Raw genomic sequence first — 13,053 nt, forward strand, 5'->3', positions numbered from 1 at the left:
GATGACAAACCAATTGTTGGAATGTTTATCTGGCTGTCCAAACGGAACAGCAACTACTTGACATGAGGAAGGGCAAGGAATTTCCCTTCTTACCTTCTCAGGTTTTCTTTGTGGTGTTTTCGTTGTAGAATGCGTAGTCTTCAAAGTGTCACCAAGTTCTCTTCCCAGTGGTGTTGTTGGAGCTTGATCTTGACCCTTGGTGCAGTGTGGAGACGGAGGGGTCAAAGGAACCACTGATATGGCTTTGCCTGACCGCAGATGCATTCTACACCTGGCCACTGTCTGGACCTGAAGGAAAGAGACCAAGAACAGTGTGACATCCAGAAACTGCTTGGGTCAGTCTCAGTAATGTTCCATATCTGATATGTAACGTACACACATATCAAGGGTGTTCTATAAACCACCACTTGACCAAACTATAAACCTCCTGAAATGTGGGATGTTTATATTTGGGTCAAAACAGTGGAATGGTTATCAACACTATCCATTTTAACAATCATCATTATGAACTTTGTATGATAGAGTCTTCAAAACTTAAGAATAAAACATTCTCGCCTCTACTTTCTCAGAAGACCAAGGAAATTTGGCATGTCAGCTACGACTCTCACCAACTTTTGCAGATGCACCATAGAAAGCATTCTTTCTGGTTATATCACAGCTTGGTATGGCTCCGGCTCTGCCCAAGACCACAAGGAACTACAAAAGATCATGAATGTAGCCCAATCCATCATGCAAACCAGCCTCCCATCCATTGACTCTGTCTACACTTCTCACTGCCTCGGCAAAGCAGCCAGCTTAATTAAGGATCCCACGCACCCTGGACATTCTCTCTTCCACCAGGACAAAGATACAAAAGTCTGAAGTCACGTACCAACCAACTCAAGAACAGCTTCTTCCCTGCTGCCATCAGACTTTTGAGCGGACCTACCTTGTACTAAGTTGATTTTTCTCTACATCCTAGCTATGGCTGTAACACCACATTCTGCACCCTCTCCTTTCCTTCTGTATGAACTGTATGCTTTGTCTATATAGCACACAAAAAACAATACTTTTCACTGTATGTTAATACATGTGACAAAAATAAATCAAACATTTTTCTTTCTGACAATTCCACACAAGAGGTCAGTCAGTCCCCTTAGCTCATTCACCTGCATCACAGATGTACACCTGAAATCCATTTACCTGACTTTGATCCATAGCTCTTACACTTAAGAAAAATCCATAATTTCCTTTCAAAGTTTGTGTAACTTGCCCTGACAAATCTGCATCCTATACCTTCCCCTGGATAAATAATGAAGGATGTATTTAATTAAAAGCGAAATGAGACTGCAGTTCAGAAACACTTGGTGTCTTCATTCTGGTTGCAAACTACCGGACCACAAATTCATTGGACCCTTCCCCCAGTGATTGGATGATGGGTTCAGCCTTAACCTCTGCCCCACCAGCATTCACATCCGGCTCACAACAGCAAGAATAAAACTGTCCATTTCATACCAACATGGGAACCAGACACTAAATTTTCCCCCCAACCCAAGCACATTCGCTCTTTTATATCAAGATGGTGCTTAACTCCTTAAAGACCTGCTCTTTGAATATTGCAGTTCACACTTGTTGTTGATCTGATATTTTACTTGTTGGTGCAGTCAAAGGGTTAATTAACTAGCCTGCAATGATTGTTGTCAGCTGGGATTTATTTGAAGCACACACCCAGTTAACCCCGTGTAACTGCACAGTCTGCTGGAAAGAGGGAGCTTCCTCAATGACTATGTAACCTGCTCCTGGGCCAGGCAGTGGGCGATCGAGGGGGTCATCCAACCCGACTGTCTGCTATATTTGTGGCAAGGTGTCCCTGGAAAGGAAGCATGTGGGGGCACACTTGATGCCTTCCGTGCCCACTGGGCACCATAGGGACTGGGGTGTATTATTGACCCCTTCAGTCACATTTTAATTTGATGTTTTAAGTTTCCTTTCCACTTTGTCTTTTGTTTCGGGTGGTTCCCCATCCTTTTAGGGAGCTGCCCCTTTTTGAGTTATCCCTAAGTTAGTTTGATTTTGTTTATTTGGTTGAATAAAAAGATATCCATGATTAAGGATCCCACAAAAAGATGTCCTCAGTGGCTATGTTTAATATGTGAGCTAGATTAGGTGATGTATTTTGACATGCTCTTGCATTGCCAGAGACATGTACCTTATTCCGTTTTCCATCAGGAAAAACAGGTTAGTGAACAGCAAGAGTTGTTGTTGCCCACTTTCCCCTTCCTTCATCCCATAATGCTGAGGCCAATTCGAATGAATTTAACACTGGCTTGGGCTCTCCTGGCTCTGCACCTCCCAGCCCCACTCGAAACAGTGCCAACACACCCTGAAGAACATTTCCTGAGTGATACTTGACAGAAGAACCAGAAAAACATTCTGTAAAGAATCATTTTAAATATTTGTAGCCTGTGTGAGGCTAAGGTATCTTCTCTGTTTATCATGTAGTTACATTAAACCCGAGAATGAGCCTTCTATGCTTATTAAACTGATGGATTTATTTATTAGTCACAAGTAGGCTTACATTAACACTGCAATGAAGTTACTGTGAAAATCCCCGAGTCACCACGCTCCAGTGCCTGTTTGGGTACACTGAGGGAGAATTTAGCATGGCCCACGCACCTAACCAGCATATCTTTGGACTGTGGGAGGAAACCGGAGCACCCGGAGGAAACCCACGCAGACACAGGGAGAACATGCAGAATCCGCACAGTCAGTGACCCAAGGGAATCGAACCCGGGTCCCTGGTGCTACGAACCACCGTGCCACCATGCTGCCTGGATCTCTTTCCTCCGCTCTTCGAAACTTCTGGAAATATGCAGGAGGCCAATCGACATTTGACAGTTTTATGGATTGATGAAAGATCCCAGGCTGAAATGTTAACGGTTGTTGATTAAGTTGTGTGTCCTGCTGATAACATCTGCATTTATTGTAGGTCTCTCATCTCAAATTTATTACCGTCATGTTTTAAATGGCTTTTTAAAAAATTCTTTGCAGGACAATGCAAAGTATTGGTGAAATGGCATTGTACAATAAGACTGGTGATTATACGGATAGTCATTAGATAGTCTCGTATGAGTTAGTTCAACAACTTCTTGGTATTTGCATTTTGGTCGATCGAACCAGGGCAGGACTCACTCAGTTAATCGTAGGGTGTTGGGGAGAGTTATAGAACAAAGAGATCTAGGGGTACAGGTTCATAGCTCCTTGAAAGTGGAGTCTCAGGTGGACAGAGTGATGAAGAAGACATTTGGCATGCATGGTTACATTGGTTAAAACATTGAATATAGGAGTTGGGACGTCTTGTTGAAGTTGTACAATACATTGATAAGGCCACACTTGGAATACCTTGTGCAGTTCTGGTCACCCTATTATAGAAAAGCTATTATTAAACTAGTAAGAGTGCAGAAAAGATTTACTAGGATGCTACCGCAATTTGATGGTTTGAGTTATAAGGAGTGGCTGGATGGACTGGGACTATTTTTCCCTGGAGCGTAGGAGACTTAGGGGTGATATTATGGAAGTCTATAAAATAATGAGGGGCATAGATCAACTAGATAGTCAACATCTTTTCCCAAAAGTAGGGGAGTCTAAAACTAGAGGGCATAAGTTTAAGGTGAGAGGGGAGAGATACAAAAGGGTCCAGAGGGGCAATTTTTTCACACAGAGTGATGAGTGCCTGGAACGAGCTGCCAGAGGTAGTAGTAGAGGCGGGTACAATTTTGTCTTTTAAAAAGCATTTAGATAGTTACAAGGGTAAGATGGGTATAGAAGGATATGGGACAAACACGGGCAATTGGGACTAGCTTAGTGGTTAAAAATGGGCAGCATGGACAAGTTGGGCCGAAGGGCCTGTTTCCATGCTGTAAACCTCTGACCTTATAACTAGTCTAGAACATAGAACATAGAACATAGAACATTACAGCGCAGAACAGGCCCTTCGGCCCACGATGTTGCACCGACCAGTTAAAAAAAAAAACTGTGACCCTCCAACCTAAACCAATTTCTTTTCGTCCATGAACCTATCTACGGATCTCTTAAACGCCCCCAAACTAGGCGCATTTACTACTGATGCTGGCAGGGCATTCCAATCCCTCACCACCCTCTGGGTAAAGAACCTACCCCTGACATCGGTTCTATAACTACCCCCCCTCAATTTAAAGCCATGCCCCCTCGTGCTGGATTTCTCCATCAGAGGAAAAAGGCTATCACTATCCACCCTATCTAAACCTCTAATCATCTTATATGTTTCAATAAGATCCCCTCTTAGCCGCCGCCTTTCCAGCGAAAACAATCCCAAATCCCTCAGCCTCTCCTCATAGGATCTCCCCTCCATACCAGGCAACATCCTGGTAAACCTCCTCTGCACCCTCTCCAAAGCCTCCACATCCTTCCTGTAATGTGGGGACCAGAACTGCACACAGTACTCCAAGTGCGGCCGCACCAGAGTTGTGTACAGTTGCAACATAACGCTACGACTCCTAAATTCAATCCCCCTACCAATAAACGCCAAGACACCATATGCCTTCTTAACAACCTTATCTACTTGATTCCCAACTTTCAGGGATCTATGCACACATACACCTAGATCCCTCTGCTCCTCCACACTAATAGAGGTTTCAGTGGTTGAGGGGCTAAATCCAATGTTCATCACTGAACTGAGATCCAGGGATCAGAAAGATCCCAGATTCCATCCATCCAGCAGTTGGGGGGGGGGGGGGGGCATTATAGTTACCCTCCTGTAGACAAGGCAGAGGAGAAATCAACTAATGTTCATGCCCATGTTCATTGTTATCTCGTGACATTCTGATAGAACATGCAGGCGTCTGGACATTGGGCTAGAGTTAGCCTAACTACAATATTTGCAATAATAATAAACCATAATAGGGTATACCAGTGCTCACTACCTTCCTATGGATGGTGAGGCACTGGGGGAAATCAGCCCACACACAACTTTATTTTAACAAGAATCAGCAGCTCAGTGGGGGGGGGGGGGGGGGGGGGGGGGGGGGAAGAGAGGAAATTAGCAAGCAACAATGGCTAATTAAAAAGCTCCACAGAATAATTTATCTGAGTGAAGCAATTGGATTAATCACAGTTGATGAGGGAGTTGGGTACCAAATGAGTGATGCCAGTTCCCATGGGTATCACATGCTTCATACCGCCTGGGTCTACCTGTAATCTGTTTACACTCTGCTTTGATACTAATCAGCAAACAGGTGAGTTAAATGGTGCAGTTCATGCCTTTGTGGTTTGGTTTCAATACTGCTGAAGGCAATATGGATGCTAATGAGGCCAATTATTGAAGTGTTGAGAGAAATTGATGCATACCATGCAGAAAAACACTTCTACAGTGATGTTCTACGTTAAATTGAGAATAATATTAAAATAGATTGAAAACAGCTCTAAATCAAACTTCCCCTGACAGCTCAGTTGGAAGTTTAACAACACCAGGTTAAAGTCCAACAGGTTTATTTGGTAGCAAAAGCCACACAAGCTTTCGAGGCTCAAAGCCCCTTCTTCAGGGTGCAGACAGGCAATTCTTGTGAAACAGAAAGGTTTCATCCATAGTCTCTGCTGAGTTGGATTTTTAAAAAATTCATTTGTGGGATATGGGTGTCACTGGCTAGGCCAGCGTTTATTGCCCATCCCAAGTTGCCCTTGAGAAGGTGGTGAGCTGCCTTCTTGAATCGCTGCAGTCAACGTGCTGTGGGTTGACCCACAATGCTGATCAGTGCCGAGGGTGCAACTCTTGTTTCCAACTTGCTCAAGAATTCCCACTCGAGGGAGGCAATTTTGACTTTGTGCAATAAGATGGGTGATAATGAACAAGCTTGAGTTTATTTATTAGTGTCACAAGTCGGCTTACATCAACACTGCAATGAAGTTACTGTGAAAATCCCCCAGTCGCCACACTCCAGAGCCTGTTCGGATACACTGAGGGAGAATTTAGCACAGCCAATGCACCTAACCAGAACGTCTTTTGGATTGTGAGAGGAAACCCATGTAGACACAAGGAGAACGTGCCGACTCTGCATATACAGTGACCCAAGCCCAGGAATCAAACCCAGGTCCCTGGTGCTGTGAGACAGCAATGCTAACCACTGTGCTGCCCACTATATACCTCTCCAGATAGTAAATTTTAAAGGCTATTGCATAAAGTCAAAACTGTGCACCCACCCCCACCCCCATCCCCATCCCCATCCCGAGCAGATTGTGAATTGGAAACTTTTCAGAAGACAGGGTCATTATTAACGATGATGCTCTCCACAGTAAAATAGCCTTTGGACACACATTGAAATGCGGCCACATGACCGAAGGCTAACTTACACATACGGAAATGCGCAGGCAATGAATCTACTGCTGTCTCCAACAATGAATATCTCCACTCGCCTGATGAAGGAGCAGCGCTCCAAAAGCTCATGATGCCAAATAAACCTGTTGGACTTTAACCTGGTATTGTGAGACTTCTTACTGTGCCCACCCCAATCCAACACCGGCAGTTCCACATCATGTCCAACAATGAAAGCAGTCATTCAGACTTGGACATATCCCACCTAACGCGATACCTGACCTCAGATTATTGACTTGAAGGACTAGAACCTACATTTTCTGTTATGCTGAGGTTGTATTAGCTTAGTAGTCTTTTCCCCTAGTGTCTATGGCTATGACTCATCTTTCATTCCCTCACACTGCAGTATAAATATCTCCCACTTTCTATGCCTTTTAGCTTTGACAAAGGGTCATCTGGACTCAAAACGTCAGCTCTTTTCTCTCCTTATAGATGCTGCCAGACCTGCTGAGATTTTCCAGTGTTTTCTCTTTTGTACTAAAGCAGCGGTTAGTTCATTCATTGATGAGGATAACTAATTGGGTGTGTAATGTTGCACATCAGGCAGCAGGGAAGCAGACCAAGCAAACTCATTCAAATGCAAAAACACAATGTGGAGGTTGAAAATCAGAAATAAAAATAAAGAAATGTTGGAAATACTCAGCAAGTCTGGCAGCATCAGTGGAGGAGGAAACAGTTAAGATCTCTGATCTTTCATGGTTTATGAGGCAAGTGTTCTCAACAGCTTGTATGGATGGCTTGCAACTGTCAAGAAAGGAAGTTCAACAACTCGCAGCTTTGCCGTTTGTGGCACATTCTGGGGAATTCAAGGAAGGTCAAAGTCACAAATACAGCAGTCTTCAAGGTAAATCTCTGAAATATTTTAGCACCCTTCAGAGGCAACTTTGCTTACTCAGGACATGTTCACAAGACAGACATATCATCGAATCTACACTGACCACAATCCCTCTCAGGCCCTATTCCCTTAACCCCTCATATTTACCCTATGTTTGGGCCCAGTGGTTAACACTGCTGCCTCTCAGCATCAGGGACCCAGGATCAATTCCAGCCTTGGGCCACTGTCTGTGCAGAGTCTGCATGCTCTCCCCGTGTCTGCGTGGGTTTTCTCCAGGTGCTCCGGTTTCCTCCCGCAGTCCAAAGATGTGTGGGTTAGGTTGACTGGCCATGCTAAGTTGACCCGTGTCAGGGGGATTAGCAGGATAAATATGTGGGGTTTCAGGAATAGAGCCTGGGTGGAATTGTGGTCAGTGCAGACTCGATGTGGGCCTCTTTCTGCACCGTAGGGATTCTATGATGCTATAATCCCCCTGACACTAGGGTTAATTTAGCACTAATCTGCACATCTTTGGACTGAAGGATTTTCTATATGGCAAGGTAGCAGAACCAGACCAGCAGAATGTCCAAGACTCTGCTTCAAGGATGCTTGCAAGGGTAACTTGAAGGCCCTAAACATTGATTTTCACATACAAGACACATGAAAGGGAAATGGCATCACCTGTTGGCCAGCGTGCGCTACCATGACAATAAGTGGCTTGGCAACAGGTGCCAACACCAAAAACAATCCACGGCAACAGAAAACCATCTGCAGCTGTGTAGAACTTGTCTCTCAGATTGGTGTCTCCAGCCATCAGCATCACATGAAGCTACCTCTTCCCCAACAGATTTGATTTGCTGCATTTCTGTCATCTTAAATATCACAATCTCAGAATTGTTTTGGTGCAGGAAGTGGCCATTCGGCCCATCGTGCCTGCACTGGCTCACCAAACGAGCATCATAGATTAGTGCTCTTCCTCGTACCCCTGCACATTGTTTTTATTCAAGTAATCACCTAATACTCTCTTGAACGCCTCAACTGAACCTGCCTCCACCACACTTCCAGGCGGTGGATAGCAATAGCTAGAAGAATGCCAACAATATTTAGGCAAGACAGTACCTGATGGGACTGCAGATTTTGCTACACAACTCAGTTAACTTTAGCTGAACAATGAGGTTTGATATCAAAAGTCAAGACTCTGCTCCGAGAGAGAGGTGCTATTTAAATGCACATTATCTCAAATGATTATTCTAAATTAGTGCGACCACTTTGTGCCAATCCTTAGAGTTCTACAGGGCCAACCCCTCCATTGGTACTTCACAAAGGAGCTATTCTTCCAAGTAGAAGAGCAAATCAACAGGAATATTGGCAGCTCAGAGATCCTGGAGTGCATCAAAGCTGAGGTCAATCCCACTCTCAGCCCAGTAATCGCACCTAGCAGCAGGCAATGGTCAGCAATTAAATCAGCAATGACGCCTCCTCCTTCCAAGGTCAGAGGCAGTAAATCTACCTGAGCAATTCCAGCACATACCACGTAACTCAGCACAGACTAAGACCTGAACCTAAGTGTAAGGTGGGTGTGGGAGCTTCAACTATCGGATAGGCCAAAAACCTAAGGTACCAGTAGCACAGGAATTACAGTATTTCAAACAACCAGGGTTAGGTTATGAATGCAGCCTCGTCAGTATGGTTCCTATACGGAGAACAATCATAGCTAGGAACCTGATGAATTTCATTAATATAACCTTAAAGTTAACATAAACATTGACATTTTTTTATTCGGAATGTGTAGAGCTTTTACAGATTTCAGCAATTTGATGACAGTTATTCGCAAACAGGTAATGGTTTTAATATTTAACAAATGAATCTGAAGTAAGTGATATTTCTTAAGTTGCTGAGGCATTACTTTAAAAAATATTTTTCCAGAGTTGAGGAGCTGAACAGGAAAAGCAGTCCAAGGATGTCGGCCATGGGTGTGATTTCTCCATCTTCAGAGACACAGCTTTCATTCTTCTCATGCACTGGGAGCATACTGCAGCACCAATCGATCAAACTCATTCTCCTGTGTGGACAGTTCAGAGAACAGAATTACTTGATTATCAGAACACTGAACATATAGGGATAGCTGTGTTTCCAATTTAGTTACACCCTTAGCACACAGCCTGTTCCTATTTTGAATGTATTCAATATAGGGCACAGGGCGGCACAGTGGGTTAGCACTGCTGCCTCGCAGCTCCAAGGACCCGGGTTCAATTCCCATCTTGGGTCACTGTCCATGTGGAGTTTGCACGTTCTCCCCGTGTCTGCGTGGGTTTTGTCTGGGTGCTCCGGTTTCTTCCCACATCCAAGGATGTGCAAATTAGGTGGATTGGCCATGTTAAATTTTCCCTCAGTGTACCCGAAAAGGCGCCGACGTGTGGCAACTAGGGGATTTTCACAGTAACTTCATTAGTGTGAATATAAGCCTACTTGTGACTAATAAATAAACTTTACTTCAAGAGGTGGTTGGGGTGAATGGGATCAAAGGAGAAAGCAGGATTAGACTATTGAGTTTGATGATCAGCTATGATCGTGATGAATGGTGGAGCAGGCTCGAAGGACCAAATGGCCTCCTCCTGCTCCTATCTTCTACTTTTGTATGAAACGGAGACTACAGCAGAGACACAGATGATCACCTGTGCTCTTCATGGACTCCTGCTGGAAAGATACAAAGAACAGTACAGCACAGGAAACAGGCCCTTCGGCCCTCCAAGCCTGTGCTGCTCATTGGTCCAACTAGACCATTCGTTTGTATCCATCCATTCCCAGGCTGCTCATGTGACTATCCAGGTAAGTCTTAAACGATGCCAGCGTGCCTGCCTCCACCACCCTACTTGGCAGCACATTCCAGGCCCCCACCACTCTGTAAAAACTTCAGAACCTCAGAACTTTACAAAACAAGCTGTTGTGGGATGTGCTACAGATAAGATTTTATATATATTAGTGTTGCACTTCTTCCCCTGGGTTGTCTGTCCAGGTTTCTAATGCTGAGGTTGCATTTCATCTATAGAATCACAAAGTGTACGTACAGTATCTCAAATCCAGCATCCCGGGGCAGAGTCTGTGCTGGGTTTTGAATATTTCCGGAATTTGGTCGGGTGATTCGGGCCATGGGCAGTTTGGGTCAAACTGTATTGGGTGGGGGGGTCAAGGATCACTTCATAGAAATCGTAGAAACCCTACAGTGCAGAAGGAGGCCATTCGGCCCATCGAGTCTGCACCGACCACAATCCCACCCAGGCCCTACCCCCACATATTTACCCACTAATCCCTCTAACCTACGCATCCCAGGACTCTAAGGGGCAATTTTTAACCTGGCCAATCAACCTAACCTGCACATCTTTGGACTGTGGGAGGAAACTGGAGCACCCGGAGGAAACCCACGCAGACACGAGGAGAATGTGCAAACTCCACACAGACACTTAACCCGGGACGCAGCAATGCTACAAAGTGGAGAAGCTGGTAACTAGTCTGGAGCCACACCATGTCAATGCGGGGTCTAACGGAATTGTTCAGGGCAGTTTAAAAAAAAAATTAACTTACTTAAAATTGACGTGTGGAAGATTAGAAAAATGTCTGGTTTTCGGGTAACTAGCTGCGAGATACTACATCCGTATAATCAATAACCACAGACAAGATGCTCTGAACCAGCTGCTGGGAAATTTCTTTGGGATTATGCTAGATCGCACTCTCTATTTGACAATTATACTTTCCAATTCCATTAATTCAGTGAAACAGCCTACTGAGATCATACTTTTTAAAATCCTTTCACGGGACGTGCGTGTTGCTGGCACATCCAGCATTTGTCTCTAACTGTCACTCAGTTCAACGGCAATTAAGAATCAACCACATTGCTGTTGGTCTGGAGTCACATGTAGACCAGACCAGGTAAGGACAGCAGATTTCCTTCCCTAAAGGGCATTAATGATGGGTTTTTACAACTATGGTTTCATGCGACAAAAACAAAAAACGCTGGAAAGTCTAAGCAGGTCTGACGGCATCTGTGGAGACAGAATAGAGCCAATGTTTCCAGTCTGGACGACCCTTTGTCAGAGCTGGTTTCATGGTCATCATTAGACTTTCCAATTCCAGATTTGTATTGAATTCAAATTTCATCATCTGCTGTGATGGGATTCGAACCCTGGGTCTGTGGATTAACCAGTCCTGTGACTAGTCCAGTGACCATATCACTGTGTCACCACCTCTGACGTGCATGTCAAATATTGCAAGGCTACAACGAACTGCAATATGAAAAATACTCTCCCCGCTGCAAGATTCTTCAACAAATAGATTGAATATTTATCCCTCAAATGACATCACTAAAAGCAGATTACCCAGACTTTAATAAAATATCTGTTTACGGTGTCTTACTGTGTGAAGATCAGCTCTTGTAATACAACAGTGACTACATTTCAGAAAGCATTTTATTGATTGAGAAGTGCTTTGGGGTGTCCTAAGGTTGGGAAAGGGGCTATATAAATGCAAGTCTTATTTGTTTTCATTTACTGATTAAGTACACTAATCTTTGTGCTGAGAGATGGATTGATGAAAAACACAGCCCCACAGGAGAGTTCCAATATGCCAACTCGCTAAGATTGATGGCACTGTCAAGGAAAATTACAAGCTGCTGTCCTCTCAAAGAGAAAGGGGGGGGGAGGGGGGGGGGGGGGAGAGAATTGGAACAAGCCAGTGAGACTGACATTGAAATGCTACCTAGGAGCTGTTCTATGGCTGAACAGTGAGCATCAGCTTTCTAGTTCAACTCAGAATGGTTTAGTATAGAATTACATTGAATCAACAGCATAATTGGTTTGATTAGCAAGTTTGCGGACGACACAAAGGTCGGTGGATTTGCAGATAGCGGTGAGGACCATCAGAGGATATAGCAGGCTATAGATCGGCTGGAGACTTGGGCGGAGAGATGGCAGATGGAGTTTAATCCGGATAAATGTGAGGTAATGCATTTTGGAAGGTCTAATACAGATAGTAAATATACAGTAAATGGCAGAACCCTTAAGAGTATTGATAGGCAAAGGGATCTGGGTGTACTGGTACACAGGTCACTGAAAGTGGCAATGCAGGTGGAGAAGGTAGTCAAGGCGGCATACGGCATGCTTGCCTTCATCGGCCCGGGGCATTGAGTTTAAAAATTAATAAGTCATGTTGCAGCTTTATAGAACCTTAGTTAGGCCGTACTACCAGAAGGATGTGGAGGCTTTGGAGAGGGTACAGAAAAGATTTATCAGGATGTTGTTTGGTATGGACGGCATTAGCTAGGAGGAGTGGTTGGAGAAACTTGGTTTGTTCTCACTGGAACGATGGAGGTTGAGGGCGAACTGATAGAAGTCTACAAGATTATGAGAGGCATGGACAGAGTGGATAGTCAGAAGCTTTTTCCCAGGGTGGAAAAGTCAATTACTCGGGAGCACAGGTTTAAGGTGCGAGGGGCAAGGTTTAAAGGAGATGTACGAGGCAGATTTTTTTTACACAGAAGGTGGTGGGTGCCTGGAACTCACTGCCGGGGGAGGTAGTGGAAGCAGATACGGTAGTGACTTTTAAGGGGCGTTTAGACAAATACATGAATAGGATGGGAAGAGAGGGATATGGTCCCCGGAAGGGTAGGGGGTTTTAGTTCAGTCGGGCAGCATGGTTGGTGCAGGCTTGGAGGGTCGAAGGGCCTATTCCTGTGCTGTAATTTTCTTTGAAAACAGACCGCTTGGTCCAACTAGCCCAGGCCAGTGTTCACGATCCACCCTTATCCTCACCTGTTCTCCATATTAAGCATTTATTAATAAAGGGTTACTGTATAGGAACT

At 44.5% G+C, this 13,053-nt stretch overlaps 2 protein-coding genes across 3 annotated transcripts in view; both read right to left on the reverse strand.

The window, feature by feature from the left end:
* The window catches only part of LOC144479666 (CTD small phosphatase-like protein 2-A), a 36,160-nt gene extending 29,067 nt beyond the window's left edge, over positions 1–7,093 (reverse strand). Inside the window, exons 1-2 of one of the 2 annotated variants that reach the window (XR_013495554.1) lie at positions 7,025–7,093; positions 94–288 (exon numbers count right to left, since the gene is read on the reverse strand). Coding sequence is in view for 1 of the 2 variants with exons in the window: in XM_078198663.1 (XP_078054789.1) it covers positions 94–264 (171 nt within the window). In the remaining variant the exon portion in view is untranslated. Of the gene's footprint in view, positions 1–93; positions 289–7,024 lie in introns of those variants that run through there. The other variant, XM_078198663.1, reaches the window with a different exon arrangement.
* A 1,858-nt stretch (positions 7,094–8,951) lies between these two features.
* The window catches only part of cope (COPI coat complex subunit epsilon), a 28,144-nt gene continuing 24,042 nt past the window's right edge, over positions 8,952–13,053 (reverse strand). The window contains exon 10 of the mRNA XM_078198664.1: positions 8,952–9,261. Within this exon, the coding sequence (XP_078054790.1) occupies positions 9,214–9,261 (48 nt within the window). The 3' untranslated portion in view covers positions 8,952–9,213. The remainder of the gene's footprint in view (positions 9,262–13,053) is intronic.

Source organism: Mustelus asterias, chromosome 26 (genome assembly GCF_964213995.1).
Source record: "Mustelus asterias chromosome 26, sMusAst1.hap1.1, whole genome shotgun sequence".
Classification (NCBI taxonomy): Eukaryota; Metazoa; Chordata; class Chondrichthyes; order Carcharhiniformes; family Triakidae; genus Mustelus; species Mustelus asterias.